Consider the following 19,909-nt stretch of genomic DNA (forward strand, 5'->3'; position numbering starts at 1 on the left):
ATGGTCTACATTGTATGCAAGCTGACTCACTGTTCTTACCAACTCTTCTGCCTGTCACTTGTGTATACTGGAGACTGCCTCTCTTCCTTTAGAGAATTCAAAATCACAGTAGTGAGCTTTTCCCTTACCACTGTCTATAAAGTGGTGGTCCCAGTTGTCTGTTGCCTTTATTTTTTTCTCTTTATATTTGTTGATGATCACCTTTGACTCCAGGAGGAGTAAACTGGAGGAGGCAGAGGCTAAATGCATATATATTGGAACAATTCAGTGGCACAAGTCTGGATTTCCCCTCCAGGCTCTTCATATCACTGGAAATTATGCTAATAGTGCTCATCTTTCTCTAATAGCCTGTTTTCAAGAAGGGCTCTAGAACTAGTCAGATTTTGCTAAGTCAAAACTGGAAAAGGTTTTTTAATAGATTGAAGCCCGTTTTATGACTAAGGTACTTGATATTAATAAGGGGGGGGCCCTCCTTGGTCCACTTCTGGAAAGTTGCACAGCCAGCACACTCTGGACTTCTGGCATTCCATGTGGGGCTGAGAAGAACTCCCAAGATCAAGTGCCAGCACGCTGTGCTGAGAACAACCCCCAAGATCCAGCACAACACCACGCTGCTGCCTGCTACTCTGTTTGGTGGAACCTAATCCTTCCTGACAAACGAAGGACAATCCTTTCTTCACAAGACCAGAGACCTGCCATAATTAAGAAAAGTGTTCAACATTTGGGCCTACTGAGGGAACCTACTAGTTGTCTCAAAAACTAAACTCTGGTATTCAAGATCTACACCCCTACAACCATCTCCCCTTCATTCACTGTTTCCATAAACATTCATAGGACACTTAAAACCTAAGTTTGGTACTGAGTGTGCAACGGTAGAGTCTTACCTCTGTCACTCTCTAACATCCTGTACCCGCTAACTGTCCTGCACACTACTGCTCCCCAATAATATCCTGTCAGGTGCCCAAGTCCTGCTCCTCTTTGAAGGCTTAACCTCTCTTTGCCACAGATAACACCTACCTGGCATTTGTGTGGCTTCCATGTCGGTGTTGTATTCTCGTCTGAGGAGACTTGTATGCCAGTCTCCTTGCTAAGTCAGTCACTCCCACTCAAACTGGAGGGCAGCCAGGGTTAAGAGGTCTCTTGACCTCCTGAGCCTCCTCGTCCATTTATGACCTGCGCTTAAGACAAAACCACTCAGGCGCTCTCAGAGAAATGAATGAATGCCAACAGCCTGAAGAGTTAGTTCCCACACTCTCCAAAACAGGCACACTCTTCTCAGGATCACCCCTTCTCTGTGACCTTTCTTCTCCAGACCTATCTCAAATACACACACTCAAAACATTAACTCTTCTCAAAGATACCTCCTCACAAAAGTTGTATTCATACTCCGTCCAACTCCACTCTCCCAGACGCCTCCTCAAGAGGACCTCTGGGTATGTGAGAGGTGAGTCCGGCGGGAGGAAAACAGCGAAGTCGTAGAGACCAAACCCCTGAACGCTGCCTGTCACGATTCACAAGTGTACGTGTGAACGTCAGGGCAGACTCCACCGCGGCTGCGCGGAGGGGGCGCAGAGCCACCGGCGCTGTAAGGCTGGTAAGGCTCGGCCCCGCCCCTTGGTAACGTGGACCGCGCAGCACACATCCCGGCGAAGACCCACGGAGACCCACGGAGACCCAGCCACCGGTACCACAGCGCCCAGCAGAGATGGACTGGGGGGCGGGACTCCACCGAGAAAGGCCCGCTCTCAGCGGAGCACGGCGACGCGTTCGGATTAGGTCATTCTTCCGCGCCCGCTGGCTGGCAGCCGATTGGCCCGTGGGCTCGGGGGCGTGGCCCCAGCGGCTGAGGCGAGCGGCGGCGCGCGGGCGGTTGGTCCGCGATCCGGCCTCGCGGCGACCAGGCCTTCCTCGGGTGCTCTCGGACAGTGGCCGGCAGAAGCATGGCTGGAACCCCCGCGCCGAGCAGCAGGAGGCGGAGCGGGCTCCCGGCGCCTGTCCCTGGCCCTCCGCCCAGCACCGGGCACCCTCCGACCAAGCGAGCCCGGGGCTTCCCAGCGGCCGCCGCCCCGGACCCCGAAGACCCGTTCGGCGCGCACGGGGATTTCACTGCCGACGACCTGGAGGAACTCGACACCCTCGCGTCGCAGGCCCTGAGCCAGTGCCCGGCCTCTGCTCGGGACGTGTCCAGTGAGTGCGCTTCGGGGCCTTTCCCCGGAGGGTGGTGCAGACCTCGCCAGACCTCCCTGATGGCTGTGGCTTCGGCACCCCACCGAGACCGCTGCCCCGGTGTCCTGCACCCACACTGCCCTCCTAAAAATACAGGAATGGCTTCATTTAAGCAGTGGTTGTACCTCAGAAGGTCTTTTGATTTCGGGGAGAAATGGATCAAGAATGTCAGACAGCCGATTTGAAATATGGAAAATTAGGTTACATTTTAGTTTATAAAGTTTGGGCCACGAAGTTCTTGGTTCTAAGCAGAGATCCTTAGAACACGTCCACCACCACCAGAATCATACCCACACATGGGAACTCATTCTTGTGACAGGTTTGGGAGGCTTTAGATCTAATGAATACCACTGCGCCCCCACCAACCCCCACCTCCGCTTGGGCCGCAAGAACATAAGAAGGGGCCTGGCCAGGGCAAGAGATGAAAGAGATTTATTCCTTTATACAACCAGTAAGTTGTACTAGGTGCCCAAAACCTTAGGAACTGCAACATACTTAGCAATTAACAAAAGACAAAAAAAGCTCCTTCCTTCAGGAGCTTACATTTCTAGCTAGAGAAAGGTATGAAATCTTGTGGAGCTCACAGAAAGATAAAAGTTTTGAGGGCACCTTGCATCTCTACTTGGATATCTCACAGGTATCTTAAATCCCACACATTCACCTCCTGGAAACCCTATCATTCTCCACTATTGCCAGCGTGGCATTTGGCAGAGTGGACATTCAGAAAATGTTCATTAATGACTAAATATTCTGTACAACAGTGACTAGCACCACTCTCCATCAGATGGCACGAGGCAACAGTTCCCTTTCCTTGACCATCTAATTCCTTTCCAAATCCTATAACTTTACCTTCTTAGTCCACCTCGGGAATCCATCCTTTTTGCATCATCTCTACCATCTCCCTGATCTATGTTACAATCACTCCTTCTGTCTGGACAATAATCTGCTAAATTCTCCGTTTCCAGTCTCGACTCCCTTTAAGTCAGACTTTACACCACAGCCAGAGTGATCTTTGCAGAACTCAAATCTGGCTGTGTCTCACACAGATAAAAGTGAACATCCCTACTGAAGCCCTTTAATGACTTCCCACTGCCTCTATTATAAAGATCAGAGTCCTGGGGTACCTGCGTGGCTCAGCTGGTTAAACCTCTGACTCTTGATATCAGCTCAGGGTCATGAGATTGAGCCCCCATTGGGCTCTGTGCTCAGCTTGGAATATGCTTGTCCCCCTCTTCCTGCTCCTCTCTACTTGTGCTCTCTCTCTCTCAAATAAATAAATAAATAAATAAATAAAATCTTAAAAAAAATAGAGGGGCACCTGGGTGGCTCAGTGGGTTAAAGCCTCTGTCTTCGGCTCAGGGCATGATCCCAGGGTCCTGGGATCGAGCCCCGCATCGGGCGCTCTGCTCAGCAGGGAGCCTGCCTCTCCCCTGCTCTGCCTACTTGTGATCTCTGTCTGTCAAATAAATAAATAAATCTTTTTTTAAAAAAGATCAAAGTTCTTAACATGGCCTGCAAGGCTAGTATGGCCTGGCCCTTTCCCACTCTTTCTGAGTTTAAGCTACACGACCTTCATTTCTTGAATTCTCCCTGCTTCCTTGCTATTTCTTGTACATGGTGTTCTTTTCATCCATTTCCCCATTCCTCCTCATCTGCTTGAATTCTGCTCGTTCTTCAGCTCCGAGCTCAGTCATCACTTCCTTGGGAAGACTTCCAGTCATTCCTGTTGGATCAAATCCCCTTCGGATAGGCTTTCCTATATTTGTTCTTTTGTGCAGCTCTTATCACAGTTGTAATTTGCATTTGTGTGAATCTTTTTGAATGTTCTATAAGCTCTGTGAGTGTAAGGACTGGACCCATTATGCTAACTGCTGTACCTTTAGAGACTAGATTGTGCCAGGTGCTAAGTAGGTGTAGGTGTTGGTGTAGATAAAGGTGCTCAGTAAATATTGTTGAAAAATAGATCACCAACTGCTGATCAGTGAGGTCCGCACAACATGTTTTCAGCCTTCAGATGAGACTCTTAAAATTGGGGGTTGAGGGGAGTGGCAGGATCTGTTATTTTATAAGGATCATTTGTGAGTTTGATCCCTTAGGTTGGAAAATAACTATATTGCTTACTAGAACTTTCTCTAATTTGCTTTCAAGAGTGATTCTTTTCAGCATTGATCGACAGTGCTGTGGGAAAATGTTGGATTCTGAAAAGTATATGGGAACTGTTTTTTACAGATGTTCATAAGGTCCCCAGATTAGATGGGATGTCAAAAACTCCTGTAGGGAAGAACAGAGAATTTGTTCCAGGTCAAGATAATTTTGAATTAGAAGTACTTCAGGCACAATACAAAGAACTTAAAGAAAAGGTAAGTGACTTAACTTGTGGTTCTTATAGCTAACTTAATCATTTATGCATGTGTTATAAAGCATTGTACAGTAAGATATGTAAATGCTTTAAAACAAGAGAACAAGATTCAGCCCCACAAAATGGAGGAAGGCTGGGGAAAGCCAGAAAATTCAGACTGAAAGAAACCAAATCCTGAGATTCCTAACAACTAGGCAAGAAAGGAAACAGTGTACACCCAATCCAAAAAGAGATACAAACTTTCTGTCATAGCACTGAGACAAATTATAGCATATGTCTTATACATATGTTTGCTGTTTTCATTAGCAATTTTACAAAAAAGCAGACATCGTTTATATGACCATCTGTAGGTTAGGTACTTAGGAAAACTAGGAACATAGTGTGAAATTCTGGAACTGTGAAGTGCGTGACCCAGATTGTTTAATACTTTTAGAACCTACAGAATCTGTATGTGTGAATGACAGTGTGTCCTTAAGCTAGCTTGCTGAATGTCAACTGTTCCACGAATGGGCCTAGTGGACCATGGCGACATCTAGTTGGTATGGATGTATTTGGGGACTTCTGGTCTGTAGAACATGGTTTACATGTGCTTTTTCCATCTCCACAACTATATGTTGAAACAAGTATATATGTAACTTACCCTTGTAAGCTTTTCACAAGATTGATTTGGGATTTACAGATGAAAGCAATGGAAGAAGAAGTCCTCATTAAAAATGGAGAAATAAAAATTTTGCGGGACTCACTGCATCAGACAGAATCCATGCTAGAGGAACAGAGAAGATCACATTTCCTTCTTGAGCAAGAGAAAACTCAAGCACTTGGTGACAAAGAAAAGGAATTTTCCAAAAAGGTGAACTTTTTTTTTTTTCCTTGTTCTGGCCACAAGAACAAGTGTTTTTTGCCTATTCACTGAGTTCTGTTAGAAGCAATGACCAAAGTGTCTTTAAATCTTCCTAGAAGATTTCAACAGTTGTTTGTCTTAAATACTTTCTGCTATCAGTTAATTACATATACTTTTCTTCAGGCTCTGCATGTGGTTTGGAAAAGGACTTAGAAGAAACTCCTTTGCTGTGGTAGCTATGATAGTTGGTCTTGGCTGGAACAAATCAATAGCTTAGACTTTCCAGAAATAGGCTTAAGTAAGAGCTTTTTTGGCAGGTTAGAAACTCATTTGACCTAGCTTGGGCCAAAAGAAAATGTACTGACTTCCATAATTAAGACTGGGAAAAAACAGGTGTGTGGAAGCCTTGAATGACTTAAGCCTTACTGCGACTTGTCTTTCCTGTCTACTCTATAGAAAGGCTCCATCCTTATGGTAAAGGATATGTTCTCCAGCAGCTCTTGGGCCCATATTTCATAGCTCCAAAGCAGACTGAATACTTGCCTAACCACCACTACCATCTCAGGGCTCTCATTGATTGGTCTGACCTGAGTCAGGCGCCTGTCCCTGACCCAGTCACTGCAACCACAGAGATGATAGCTCCTGTTTAAATCACACAGAGGTAGGGAAATGATTATTTATTGGGGGAGCGAGCTGCTGTTCCAGGGAGAAATTAGTAGGTGTCCTTACATAACACCATTTTCCTTCAGCACTTTCCAAGGCTTCAATCTCAAGGACCTGGGTCTTATTCTGCCATTCATTCAGCAAGTTAGCAAACTTTAAAGAAGCACTAACCTGGGCGCCTGGGTGGCTCAGTGGGTTGAGCCACTGCCTTCGGCTTAGGTCATGATCTCAGAGTCCTGGGATTGAGTCCAGCATCGGGCTCTCTGCTCAGCAGGGAGCCTGCTTCCCCCCTCTCTCTCTCTGCCTGCCTCTCCGCCTGCTTGTGATTTCTCTCTCTGTCAAATAAATAAATAAAAATTAAAAAATTTTTTAAAAAAGCACTAACCTGTGCCCCACATTAACAGCAACGATTGTCTCTCCACATGCATGATGGAAGAGCCAGGGAGTTGTAAGCAGACCAACCAGAGTTTGAATCCAGGCTTTCTCACATATGAGTGGAGACCCCAGGGTCTCCACTATCACCATTATCTGTTCCAGGGAATAACTAAAAGGGTTGCTGTAAGATTTAAACAGCCCTGCACTTGCTGGGAGTGCTGTGACTGGTACTATACTTGGCACGGAGAGTGTGCCCAGGAAGTCACAGCACTTACTCTTGGCTGTAAGCTGGAGCAGGTCTCCCCATGTTGCATGGCATTTTGGCAACATTTCCAAATCCTCTCCCCAGACTTTCAAGAAGACCTGGAATCGTACACCTCTATGTTCATCAAAAGGTTGACATGTCACCGTGAGATACGGCACCTTGCCAGGTGCCAGGCTGGGCAGTTCACGTCCGTCCTTCCTATTTAATCCCCCCAACCATGAAGCCAGGTATTTGTGTTACAGATAAGCTAAAGTTCAGAGAGGCTGAGGAAATGGTATCTGAACCCTCACACACTACCTCGCAATAGTTTGGGTCAAAACGTCTTTCTAGAATACCATGCTGACTTTCGGGAAGAAGGCTAAAGCTTGATAGAAGGGACATTTGTGTCACGTCAGACTTTCATACTTATTCTCATGGTTTGTTTTCCTTTATGAGCTTGAGATTTGAAGCCCAGAGATAATTTTGCATGTATGATGGGGCCACCAGGAGTATGTTGCTTTTGCCTTCCAGCTCCAATCATTGCAGTCTGAACTCCAGTTTAAAGATGCGGAGATGAATGAATTAAGGACAAAGCTCCAAAGCAGCGAACGAGCAAATAAATTGGCTGCTCCCTCTATTCCCCATATCAGGTAAGCATGGTGCTGGAGAGAGAGTGGTTTTGCATGGTTTATAGAAAGTATGAATAAGGTCAGGCTAATCTTGAATGAAGGCCATTTAAACTTTGCCATTTGAGCACAGATCCTCTTTCCTAAAGACCTTGAAGGTGGTTTAGATCAGGCTTGAAAGGTTTGGTGCATCACAGCATAAAGGCCTCACACTCCAGGAGGGCTTCCTCTCTGTAGGACTTTATACTCAGGACTTTAAAAGGCTGGAAAGATGCTCTCTGAACTTTTGGGGTGAGCCAGTCTTCATTTTTATGTAATTTGTTTCAAATAACTGATCTTGCCCCAGGTATAAGTGTATTTCAGTCCCAACTACTTGGAACTTTTTTTTCTCATTTGCTGCCCTGGGACCTTTGTGCAACCGTCCCGCCTTTGCTGCAGATGTGATCAGCTTGTTAATGGTCTTGTCCTGCCCCCTGCCTGCCAGAGAAGTCTGGCACGCTGTTGATACCAGCCTTGAAATTTGAACAGTATGGGTCAGGGTATCTTTTTTTCTGGTATTGAACATTCTGCGGTCTTTGCTCATAATAGGCAGGGTGTGAAATTGAACTCTCCTTGCCTTGCTTAGTCCAGGTCAGACAGGAGAGCAGAGGGGGTCCATCCTCACCTCTTCACACATCTCTGACAGAAGGGTCCTGGCGTTGTTTGATGTACTCAGAGGGTTAAAACTGCTTCTCTAATACCAAGACCCTGGCACCGAAGAATTGGCTTGGTTTTCAAGTTGCAGGACACGACATGCCCTTTAATAGGAGCTCTTTCTACTGAAAATCTCTGAATTCAGCCTCTGGGGACTATTGAATAAGAGGTTGTTCCACGTTAAAAAGATATTTGGGTGGAATTGGAAACAGTACTAGAATTAAAGCCAGTATTTTGGGGTGATTAGAAGAAAATGGAGATGAAAGAGGTTTTCAACAATTTGGAACAAAATGCCTTGAATTTTGCACTGCTATCCTGATAAAGAATGACAAATATAAAATAGATAAAACCTTTGGTCAAAGCACCTAGATGCAAAAAGTTTAACACGTGAATAAGTTAGAAGTTTTATAACCGGGTATTTTAAATGGTTTTAGCAGAATCATTACTTTGCTTTCATAGTTAACTTTTTCCAGTCCTAGGAAAAGCCCTTCTGTGGCTGTAAAGCCAGAAGCATGTTCTCCACAGTTTGGAAAACCATCTTTCCCTACAAAGGAGTCTTTTAGTGCTAACATGTCCCTTCCCCACCCCTTCCAGACAGAGCCAGGATACAAGTCCCTGGTGGGCAGAGAGGGTAAGTCAGTCTGTCTCTCATCCATCGCTGTGTAACGAGCTATTCAGACTTGTGGCTTAAAACAACAAGGAGCATTTCTCCTGGGTCTGTGGAACAAGAGTGCTGACAGAGCACAGTGGGAACGGTTTGTCTCTGTGGAGACGGCAGTCACTGAAGGCTTGTCTGGGCTGGAAGATCTCTTTCAAAGTAGCTCACTCACATGACTGGCAGCGGAGTTCTCCACATGTGGGCCTCTCTACAGAGCTACTTGGATGACCTCATAACCTGGTGGACGGCTTCCTCTAGAGCTAACCGACCGGAGAGAGCCAGGTGGAAGCCAGCCCTTTTATGGCCTAGCCGCAGAAGTCCCATAGCATCACTTCTGCCACATTCTGTTTGTTAGAAGCCGTGTTCAAGGGAAAGGAAACTAGGCCGTGCCTTTTGAAGAGAAGTGTCTCTAGAATTTGCAGGCGTATTTTAAAGCCTCCCCACTCAACATGCCAGAAACATAGCCAGTATAAAGGAACTTTCCTTTCCTTGTATAAGTTCCTGTTTTCCATGAGAAAGGCAAAAATGTGAAGGTTATTGAGTTGCTCTGGCTCTTGTTTTAATCCAAGGTTTCCATGGTTGAGGAGGTGGAACAGTTTCTGTTTTAAACTCATGATGGGTCTCCTGGCTGGTCCAGTGCATAGCGCACACAACCCCGATCTTAGAGTTATGAGTTCGAGCCCCACATTAAGGGTAGAGTTTACTTAAAAAAGTTTAAAGACTCATTATGTTCAAGAGTTTCTGATATGCCTCTGCTTTCGCGCTCAAGTTTTGATTCACATTTTATCTAGTTGTAGAGAATAAGAGCCACAGTCTGGGAGGTGACTCCATAAAGCAAGAAGAATCCCAGAAAAGTCTTATTGACAGCTGGATGCAGAGATCAAACACTCAAGGTACCAGAACACCCGCCCCTCGTGCAGGAGGCTGGCACAGCTCTGCTTGTCTTTGAATTGTCTTTGAGAACCAGCACCCCAGGCAGTCCTTCAGAGGGTCCAGGGGAGTGGTAGTCTGTGACTTCACCAGAAGACTGTAAACTAGAAGGGGCCAAAGCAGGTGTGTCCCAGAGCCCTCAGCACCCACAGGGATCTCCGTGGAGCTGCAGGGCAGCTTAGAGGACAGTTAGTGTCCAAGGAACCTTCACTTTTCCTTCTGAAGCCTTAGAAAAGGCCTCCCTTGTCAGAACCTTCTAGAATTACTGTGTCTTCTGCAGGTTCCATTTTGATAAACCTCCTCCTGAAGCAGCCTTTGATCCCAGGGTCATCCCTAGGTCTGTGCCACCTCCTGAGCAGTTGTTCTGAGGCTCCTACAAGTACTCTGCTGCAGCCCCCAGGGTTTGGCAGGTAAGCCTCAGACTCCTAAAAAGCTCATTTAGGGGGGCGCCTGGGTGGCTCAGTGGGTTAAAGCCTCTGCCTTCGGCTCAGGTTGTGGTCCCAGGGTCCTGGGATCAAGCCCCACGTCGGGCTCTCTGCTCCGCAGGGATCCTGCTTCCTCCCCTCTCTCTCTCTGCCTGCCTCTCTGCCTACTTGTGATTTTTCTCTGTCAAATAAATAAAATCTTTAAAAAAAAAAAAAAGCTCATTTAGGAAGGAGCTCCCAGGAAGCAAGTCCCTTTCTGGTCCTGGCCCGCCTGGGAGGTCTGTGTGCCCATGGCAGGAGTGGGCGGGGGTGGGGTACAGTTTGGGAAACTAGAGAATTTGGCGGGCAGGTTGACTGAAGCCCTTGACCTTGTCTCTCATCTCATGCTTGTGTGTTTTCTTCTTTATTTACTGCTAGTACCTTGACTGGGATTTCAAGCCTGAGGACCACAGGTTCTCGCGATGGGTCATTTCCCCTCTTGGCTCTGAGAGAAGCACAGAACCTGGCACTCACTGGACTGAATCTCATTGCCCGGGATGAAGGCTCCTGTGATGGAGACACAGCAGAGGGCGGCAGAAGGGCCTTCCCACTCTGCCAGCTTTCTGGAGCTGTGCATCTCCTCCCCCTGGTACAGTTCTTTATCGGCTTACACTGCCAGGCTCTGCAAGATTTGGCAGGAGCCAAGAGAAGTGGAGCACCTGGGGACTCAGCGACACGTTCCTCCTGCGTGAGCTCTGGGGGAGAGGCCAGCCTCGAGGACTCCCTTTGTAACCTGGAAGGCTTCTCTGTGGCATCCCTCAGTGTTCTTCAGCACCTCGTGTGCCACAGCGGAGCGGTCGTCCACCAATTACTGTCCGATGCAGGGGTAGATTCTGCTGCTATGGAAGGAAACCAGAGCCTGGTTCACAGACAAGATCATGGGGATGTGTCCTCAGCTCCAAAGGGGCTTGCCAGTGACCAAGGCCAGCATCCACTACTGAAGATGCTTCTTTACCTGTTGACTTTCTCTTCTTCAGCAACAGGTCATCTTCAAGCCAGTGTCCTGAGCCAGTGTCTTACGATTTTGGTGAAATTAGCTGAAAATGCTTCCTTTGATTTCCTGCCCAGGTATAACACGGCATGGGGTCATGATTCTCTGTGGGTCTTACCTGACCTCTTGAGGTCTATCCCATGGCCCTTATACTTTGCCCAATCTTGACTTTTCTATACTTCTCAGTGCTAAGCCTTGGTTTTATGTTCTGAGGCTTCAATCAAGGAGTTCTGAAGTAATGGAAAGTGGGGCCAGGTGGTAGGAGAACCAAGAAAGTGATTTAGGAAAACCAAGGAAGTGATTTATTTGGCTTAATTCTGCCTCTGTACAGCAGGTAAGCAAAAGACACATGTGATGGAAGAAGGCTTTTAGCCGCTATGGAAAAGCATCCAGTCCCCAGGACAGACAAAGGCTGAACCAAGAGCCTTGAACCTGGGCCATGGATCAGGTGAAGACCGCGAATCATACCACATTTAAATTTGGTGGGGTTCCCTAAGGAAGCAGAGGGTATGGGGTAGCCCGTAAGCTGACCTTGCTGGGAATCTGCCCATCATCACCGTGCCCCACTCTGGCACAAGTCACAGGTTACCTGCTCCTCTTAAGGTTTGTGGGAAGTGGTTATATAGTGAACCTAGCTTGTGAACACTGTAGTCATAATCCTAACGTGGGGTTCCAGAGCCTTAAGACTGGGAGGAACTGTAAACACCATTCAGCTCATCCCCTATGCGATAATCCTTCTCCTTCTCAGCACGCCACCAAGAAGGCAGTTCCTATTAGGAGTAACTCCACTGGCTGCACTTACCTTAAGCTTTTAGTCTCTGTGCTTAGCATACTTGCCTCCTAAAAACACTTCTGGATCCTGCTTTCCATTAGAGGATATTTTGGCTGGGCTGGTCCATGCTAACGGTAGTCCTCAGAGCTGTGGGCAGCATGGTGGGTTCAGAGCTGTCACCCACGTGTCTGGCACAGAGCTAGCTCAGAGGGGCTGGTTGCTTGTTTCATAGGTATTGAATGAATGCCAGGAACCACTTCTTACCAGTCCTGTTGGTAGAGAGACCATCATTCCATCTCTGTTGAGCTTGTCCTTAAGAACATGACAAAACAGCTAGTCAGGGGATGCTTACTACAGGTCAGATAGGTGCCTTCTGTTCAATATCTCAGGGGACACCTCACAGCCCTGCATCCCTACACCTAGCTGTAAGCACATGAATATGAATGAAGAGAGCATGCTGGGCAAGTTCCTTGACTTGCCCTTGATCATGATCTGACACCACTTCCAACTTGGTGCTTCTTGGTGTCAGAATTCCTACATCCTTGCAGGCTGAACCCCACTACCACACAGCTTCCTGTTCACCTTGGCATGAAAGCAAAGGACATGTGCTCCAACACTGCAGGGCAACACAAGTAGCCAGGCAGACAGCGGTCTCATAAAAGGGACTTTTGCCCTAACCCTAATCCTCAGACCCATCCATGTCTTCCTACTATATCTGGTGTAGCCATAGGTCATTCCCAGTTACTGGATCATTCCTGGGTACTGGGATGGCAGTGGCTTTTGAGCAAAGAGGTCTCATCCCCAGCTCCAAACAGAACAAGACTATTCTCTCTTGCATGTTTGGGGGCTCTGGAAAAAATTTTTTTAAAAGAAGGCTGATGCTATCCAAAAATAATTTGGAAACCACTGTGTCATATATAAAGATGGATTTTTCTTGCAGATAGTTTCAGGGACTTTACATGAGGACTAGAGACCACTTCTAATGATGAAATTGAGTAACAACCAGGTTAAATCCCAGTTTCCCACAAAGTTCCATGCTCCCTGGTGCCTGAAAACATGGAGCTTATCCACCAAACAGGATCTGCTCTGAAATGATTTCACCTCAAATAGTGGGGACTTGCTTCCTGATTGGCATACTGAGAAATATTCTTAACCCTCAGTGGTGTGTGGTGAGACACTGCAGATGCATGATGCATGAAGGGGGCCACATAAAAGTGCCCCTCTCCCCACAAGGTTGTGTGGGTTGAGCAAATGATGGTTGTCTCGGGACTTAGTTCCTAGTTCCCTGTGCCCAAGAGACCTGGGGGAGAGTATACCCAGAGCCCCTCACCTGTGCACGCTCCAAAGGGGCACCTGCTCCTGTGTGGTGACAAAGGATCTGGCGTTTTCAAAAATGGTCTGCTCAGCAAGTGATATAAAATCCAGCCCTAGCCAAGTCTGCATTTGTTACTTCTAGAACCTGGCCACTCCTTGGGTAGTGGGCTTGTAACTTTCACACCCAAGTTAAGGTAGAAAGGCTCCAGGAGCAGTTTGGAAGCCAGGCACCCCAGGTACAGGGAGGCAGCCCCCATCTACAGGTGGCCGGTTAGGGCCTGTCCTCTCTAAGCCACAGCATTATGGCAGTGGAGGCTAGTATCCACTGGTTCACAGGAAGCAAATGTCCTAGCAAGCAGGTGGTGGCCGGCCAGCACTTGAACCCAGGTCTGAACCACAGCTCCTCCTCGCATCGCCTGCTCAAAATGTCCCATTCCCTCTGGTGAAGAATGAGGGTGAGTTGTGGGATGGGGTTATCAGTGTCCCCTCTCTCTGGGCCCCTATGCTGTAGGTTCCAGTGTGTGTTCCGTGTGCTGCCACAGTGCCTCAGCCCCGAGAGCCCCCTGCCCAGCGTGCTGCTGACTGTCGAGCTCCTCTCCCTCCTGGCGGACCATGAGAAACTGGCGCCCCAGCTCTGTTCCCGCTCAGGTAGAGCAGGGCAGGGAGGGGGCGGGGAAGGGGGTGCTGCCACTGCAGGCTGGCAGCGAGGGTGGGAGCAGGGACAGGTCAGAGGCCTCCTGACGGCTTCTGCAGCTTGTGCCCTGGGCTCTGGGTAAGAAGGGGGACCGTGAGTGAGAGGTGGGGCGTCCTTTTCAGAAGGCTGTCTCCTCCTGCTGCTGTACATGTACATCACATCAAGGCCTGACAAAGTGGCCTCGGACACACAATGGCTTCAGCTAGAACAAGAGGTAAAAACTGCAGAGCCCCTTCTGTGACCTGCTTACCACCCCCTTGCCCCGCCACACCACCTCAGGGCCTCTGTTCCTCCTCCTTCTGGGGGGAACAGAGCTTTCATTCATTTTGGCAACAAAAGTTTACCTAGATGCTAACAAGGGGAACTCAGTTTGGGGGGCTCCACACTACACAAGGAATAAAGGTGGACCCCAGGGTGTCCTGGAACTTGTCAGAGTGGCCTGAGAACTGGCCCACCCTGGCTTTGGGGCCTGGAGGCAGGTGGGTCTCTGGTGAGACACAGGTGTTGTCCCTGAGTCTAGCCGGGGAAGGTCCCACAGGACCATTTCTTGGACCCCATTGTAAAGACAGGCAGTTGCTAAGGCAACTGGAGCACGTGTAGAAGCCTTAGAAAGCCCTCACTGTGATCAGGGTCTCATTCTATCACAGATGGAACAGTCTGTTCTTGTTCTAGGCTGTGTGGCTCCTGGCTAAGCTTGGTGTGCAGAGCCCCTCCTCCCCAGTCACTGGCTCTAACTGCCAGTGCAACGTGGAGGTGAGTGCACGGGGGCCAGCGGCCTGGCAGCTCAGTTGGGGGATGAGGCGACCCTATGCAGAGGCCCCCTGCCCCTTCTAAACCTCATGCCCCTGCTCAGAACCCTCCTCACCTGGTGTGGCTAGGAAGGGTACTGTCCAGCTGAGCAGGTTAGTAGGGTACCGGAGCCCTGAGACCCGGCCTCAGTCTTTGCCCTCCCTGCAGGCAGTCCGAGCACTCACGGTGATGCTGCACAGACAGTGGCTGACAGTGCGGAGGGCCGGGGGGCCACCGAGGACGGACCAGCAGAAGCGGACGGTGCGGTGCCTGCGGGACACAGTGCTGCTGCTGCATGGCCTGTCCCAGAAGGACAAGCTCTTCACTGTGCACTGCGTGGAGGTCCTGCATCAGTATGACCAGGTGATGCCAGGGGTCAGCATGCTGATTCGAGGGCTTCCTGACGTGGCAGACTGTGAAGGTAAGCCAGCAAGAGGACCCCTCTCTGTCCAGCCCGCATGCGGTATTTCCCTGAAGTTCAAGGACAGGTCAGACTTCCTGGCCTTAAGTCAGCAGTCTTCCTTCCAGCCTTTGCTGGCGCTGGGGTCCTACTTGCCTTACTGCTCTGGCTCCTCTCTGAGCATAGCAGGCTGCCTTTGCTTCTATCTGTTGAGTTGGCCTGGCAGCCATGGTTTTTCCAGAAACATCCCTGTCTGAATTGCCTTTGTATCACTTTGCTTGCAGTAGCTGAGGGAGCAAGGCCTGGGCGTGGAAGGGACTGGTTAGTTCCCATGGGCGTGGGGGAGGAGCGGTGGGTCTTCCTCCTCGCCCCTGTGCCCCGCACCTCTGGGCCTTCACCGTAGAACCCTGTTCTCTCTGCTCAGAGGCAGCCCTGGATGACCTCTGTGCCGCTGAAACCGATGTGGATGACCCTGAGATGGACTGCAGCTGAGGCCGCTGAACACTGAGCCACACGGTGGCACCAGAACCACTATTTTCCCCTCCGCTTCATCAGATTAAAAGCAGTGAAGGGTTGTTTGAGAACTCCCCAGCCTTGTGATGTTTCCTGAGTCTGACGCTGAGTGGGAGGGATGGAGCAGGAGCCAGACCCAGGGAAGGCTGATATCCCTCCTAAGCCTGGCTGGAGTTGAGACCCGTCCCCATGGTAACGAATCTGCCCTGAGGAAGAAGCCCGGCCCTGCCCAGCCTGTGGAATTGTCCTGAGTCATCGCTTTGGGCTGAGGCCACGGGAAGAAACCATTGTGCGGCAAGGCAGGAGGCAGCTGGGAGCTGAGGCCTACACCAGGGAGACCTGAGAAAGTGGGGCCATGGGGAGGTGCACGGTGGCCGCATCTGAGGTCCCTGGCTGGCTAGAGCCCTGCTGCTAGGCTTCCCCGAAGGGCTGGGCACCACGACCCTTCTGCCGGCGGACTTTCATGGCATGAGGGCTCTGATGCATTGTGCCAGCCAGCAGGCCCACGGCTGTAGGTCGGAAGCCTCTGTGGAGTCATGAAGGGGGTAGTGCTTGGGGAGGGACAGACCTGGCCGCCTGACAAACAAGGCGGGCCCCACTCAGGAAAGCCCATAGGCTGGCTCACACTAAGTTTCACTTCCCGCCACTAACTGCCGGCAGCAAGAACCAGCCAGACCCCGAATCACTGCTGCTGCCTGCTGCTCGGTAAGTGAGGACCCCCATGGGGTTGGGGCAGGGTGGGAAAGCCTCACGGTCAACCTAGGCCCAGACCAGGTGGGTGCTAGGGGAGGAGCCAAGCCTTCCCCCAAGACAGTTGAGTCGGAAGCCAGGCCACCCTCTCTGGCTTCCTGCCCTGGAAGCAGGTCAGGTCCTAGAGCTCACCGACAGTGTGACAGTGCTGGTCTTTGCGGAGAAGGCCAGAGATGTGCTGAGGTGCCCCACCCCACCTGCCTCAGCTCTTCCCACTGGGGCACTCATACACCCCACCCCTGCTCCTTCCCAGGCTCCTGGCAGGTACCCAGCATGGGCTCACAGGCCCCAGCCCCAGGACCCGTGCAGACCCTCATTTTCTTGGACCTGGAGGCCACTGGCCTGCCTTCCTCCCAGCCCAAGGTCACGGAGCTGTGCCTGCTGGCTGTCCACAGATGTGCCCTGGAGAGCTCACCCCCTACTCAGGGGCCTCCCACAGTGCCCCCACCACCCCGGGTGCTGGACAAGCTCTCTCTGTGTGTGGCTCCAGGGAAGGCTTGCAGCCCAGAAGCTAGCAAGATCACAGGCCTAAGCACAGCCATACTGGCAGCACATGGACGACTGTGCTTTGACGCCGACCTGGCCGGCCTGCTCCGAGCCTTCCTGCAGCGCCAGCCACAGCCCTGGTGCCTCGTGGCACACAACGGCGACCGCTATGACTTCCCCTTGCTCCAGGCGGAGCTGGCTGTACTAGGCCTTGCTAGTGTTCTGGATGGTGCCCTCTGTGTGGATAGCATTGCTGCCCTGAAGGCCCTGGAGCGTGCTGCCAGCCCCTCAGAGCATGGTCCGCGGAAGAGCTACAGTCTGGGCAGTGTCTACACACGCCTGTATGGCCAGGCCCCCCCGGACTCCCACATGGCCGAGAGTGACGTCCTTGCCCTGCTCAGCATCTGTCAGTGGAGGCCGCGGGCCCTGCTCCAGTGGGTGGATGCACACGCCAGGCCGTTCAGCACCGTCAAGCCCATGTATGTGGTCACAGCCTCTGCTGGAACCAACCCAAGGCCATCTGCCTCCACGGCCACTAAAGCCCTGGCCAGAGCCACGGACACTAGTGCCAACCTGGGCAAGGGCAGGAAGCCCAAGGCCGTTCCTCCAGTGGAGGGCCCTGGAGCCTCACCCAAGGAGGGACTGCTGGCCCCACTGGGCCTGCTGGCCTTCCTCACCTTGGCACTAGCCATGCTGTATGGGCTCTCCTTGGCGACACCTGGGCAGTAGGCCAAGAGGAAAGTCTGACCAATAAAGACCCCCTCCTCTCCAGCACTGAGTAGCCGCTCACCTCTACCCTCCTTGGCAGCCTTAGAGGAGCCACCTGTACCTCTGCCCACACTCAGGGACCTGGGGAGGGGGACACAGGATGGCACGGTCCGTCCTTCACCCTCCCTAGCAAGATGGTCAGACGTCTGAGTCTAGGAAAGACATGGAAATCCAAGAGTTGCATGAAGACGGGACATGGCCTAATGCCCACTCCCAGCACCCAGGCTCTGAAAAAAGAAGGCAGCAGCCCCAAATGTTTGCATTTATTATAAACAAAGGTGCAGACCCTAAACTCTCAGAAACACATCAACAGGTACAAAGCTAAGACAGATCTGGTGAGATATTAACAGAGGGACAGGGAACACCGAGGTATTCATGTCTGGGCCAGAGCAGCCACCTAGGGCCCCCTTCCACCTTTGGTCCAGATGGCCCCTTGGCCCAGGTGCCCTAGGTGCCAGGACACACTGTGGACTGGGGTACAGGAGCTGGCTATTCTGTGAAGCTGGTGTCAGGAGAAGCAGGGCCTATCAGAGGCCTGACGGTTCCTCTCCACTGTGGGCCAATTTCCTTCCAGGACCCAGGAGGTCCAGCCTCACAAAAAACGATCACATACATTTTGAAACAGGAAACAGGCAAAATGTTTGGCTAAAAGAAAAACAAAAACACTGCAGGGAGGACACCTGAGTGTGCAGGTGGACAGAGGCTGCCCTGCCGCCCTGTGGTAGGGGTGGCCAGCCAGGGCAGCCAGAGCCGTGGGTGGACGTGGCCCTCCAGCTGGTCCCAGGGAGGATGTAGGACAGTCCAAGCAGACCGTGTTCGGGTGGCCGAGCCTCTGCCTCAAGTGTTTCGGTCTCAGGAGGCTGTCCACCCTCTGCTGGGCATGGCGCAGGCTCTGGCACTGTGGGATGTCTGCTTAGCCGGGCCCCAAGCCTCACCCCCACGCCATGATGGCTCTGGTTCCTCGAAGAGTACCCCACACCCTGGGGACAGGCCATGGCCTTGAACAATGGCTTGTCACTCCACCAAAACCAGAACACATGGGCACGTTGCCCACAAAAAGCCTCACTGTCCTGGCATGGCAAGACCCACCGGCCTGGTCTCCCTGGGACGGTACGGGAAAGAACTCCCAGTCTTTGAATTTTGAGATTTCGAAAGAGCACAATTTCAAGTGAGGAAGAGAATGAAGTAGGGTCCCAGCAACTCTGGCAAGGACTGCCCCCCACCATGTTGGCATCACAAGAAGCTTCGTGTACAAATGGGACACAAACACCACGCATGGGGAGAAAAAGACCGTGCCTCCATACCCATCTTCTCTCTCTCTCTCTTTCTCTCTCTCTCTCTCTCTCTCACACACACACACACACACACACACCCAAGGGGCAGCCAGGGAAGCAGGGACATGTTCAGGGAACTGCCTTCGGTGGGTCCATGTAGGCCGGGTTGTAAGGAGGCTGGCTGGCAGGGTAGGGCATGGCCGCACCTCCTGAAAACAGAAGAGGATACCGGTTGGTTGTGCACCTGGAGGACTGCAGCACAAGGGGACAGTGGCAGGAGATGTGGGGGGCCAGGCAGGGTTGGCGTTGGCAGTGGTACTCACCAGCCAGTGTCTCGTGGTATGCTGGGGGGCCCATAGGCTGGGCAGGGTAAGGCGGGGGGTACTGTGTTGGGTAAGGTGCTGCTGGCATCCCTGGCTGTGGGGGCATGGGGTGGTAGCCCTGGTACGTCGGTCCTGGGTAGCTGGGGGGCACACTTGGAGGCTGAGGGTAAGGGGTGTGCACCACCGTCGTGGCCGTGGTGGTGGTGACCACCGCTGCAAAGAGAATCCCAGTCAGGACCAAGCCCCCCTCACTCCAGCTTAGCCAAGCCAGAGCCCTGGTCAGCAACACCCCCCTGCCCCTGGGCTCTGCACCTGCGCACCCAGGGTCCCGGGGTGAGGGGGTCTAGGGAGGGGGTGGGCGTGCTTACGACGCGGTGGCCGGCGGCACATCTTATAGAGAGAGCAGCAGGAACAGGTGAAGCAGATGATGACGGTGACAACAGTGAGCACGAAGATGGTCAGGCCGATGGCTACGGTTGCCCCAAACCTGCCAAAGAGCCAGCCGTGACCCAGGGCGCCTCTCGCCCCAGCCCGGCCCTAGCCGTCCACACCCCACCATTCCCAGGGGCACCCTTCTTGCCAGAGGAGACTCTGGGCCACACAGGGCAACTTCCAGGTGGGGCAACTTGAACCTCCTTCCCACCATTTCCCCAGTGTAAAAGGGGGTTGTTTCGTGAGTCTGTATAAAGCACCTCACCCAGCGTCTACCCCTCTTGTGTCCCACCTCTTCGAGGGTCTCCCGATCACACACCCATC

The 19,909-nt window shown here is 51.4% G+C and overlaps 3 protein-coding genes across 10 annotated transcripts in view; 2 read left to right on the forward strand and 1 right to left on the reverse strand.

Moving 5' to 3' along the window:
* SHISA5 (shisa family member 5) overlaps nucleotides 1–19,909 on the reverse strand; it is a 48,171-nt gene that overhangs the window by 4,310 nt on the left and 23,952 nt on the right. For 3 of the 5 annotated variants that reach the window (XM_032318815.1, XM_032318805.1, XM_032318824.1), the window contains exons 4-6: nucleotides 19,522–19,640; nucleotides 19,154–19,366; nucleotides 18,859–19,039 (exon numbers count right to left, since the gene is read on the reverse strand). In XM_032318815.1, the coding sequence (XP_032174706.1) occupies nucleotides 18,960–19,039; nucleotides 19,154–19,366; nucleotides 19,522–19,640 (412 nt within the window). In that variant the 3' untranslated portion in view covers nucleotides 18,859–18,959. Of the gene's footprint in view, nucleotides 1–18,858; nucleotides 19,040–19,153; nucleotides 19,367–19,521; nucleotides 19,641–19,909 lie in introns of those variants that run through there. The other 2 variants (XR_004280181.1, XM_032318832.1) reach the window with 2 other exon arrangements.
* On the forward strand, nucleotides 1,808–15,623 carry ATRIP (ATR interacting protein). 4 transcript variants are annotated; one of them, XM_032318698.1, is made up of 14 exons: nucleotides 1,808–2,187; nucleotides 4,456–4,586; nucleotides 5,265–5,435; nucleotides 7,240–7,358; nucleotides 8,501–8,658; nucleotides 9,477–9,578; nucleotides 9,896–10,025; nucleotides 10,458–11,147; nucleotides 13,668–13,804; nucleotides 13,973–14,064; nucleotides 14,523–14,603; nucleotides 14,808–15,060; nucleotides 15,324–15,360; nucleotides 15,464–15,623. In XM_032318698.1, coding segments are annotated over exons 1-14 (2,349 nt in total). In that variant the 5' UTR covers nucleotides 1,808–1,940; the 3' UTR covers nucleotides 15,465–15,623. The 4 variants fall into 4 exon arrangements, with proteins under 4 accessions (XP_032174589.1, XP_032174599.1, XP_032174579.1 ...); XM_032318708.1 differs by having other exon boundaries at nucleotides 15,443–15,535; XM_032318688.1 differs by lacking the exon at nucleotides 15,324–15,360 and having other exon boundaries at nucleotides 13,976–14,064.
* TREX1 (three prime repair exonuclease 1) lies at nucleotides 15,677–17,562 on the forward strand. Its single transcript, XM_032318791.1, has 2 exons — nucleotides 15,677–16,257; nucleotides 16,556–17,562. The coding sequence occupies exon 2, from the start codon at nucleotides 16,576–16,578 to the stop codon at nucleotides 17,515–17,517; it is 942 nt and encodes a 313-aa protein (XP_032174682.1). The 5' UTR covers nucleotides 15,677–16,257; nucleotides 16,556–16,575; the 3' UTR covers nucleotides 17,518–17,562.

The sequence above is a fragment of the Mustela erminea genome, chromosome 1, assembly GCF_009829155.1.
Source record: "Mustela erminea isolate mMusErm1 chromosome 1, mMusErm1.Pri, whole genome shotgun sequence".
NCBI classification, from domain to species: domain Eukaryota; kingdom Metazoa; phylum Chordata; class Mammalia; order Carnivora; family Mustelidae; genus Mustela; species Mustela erminea.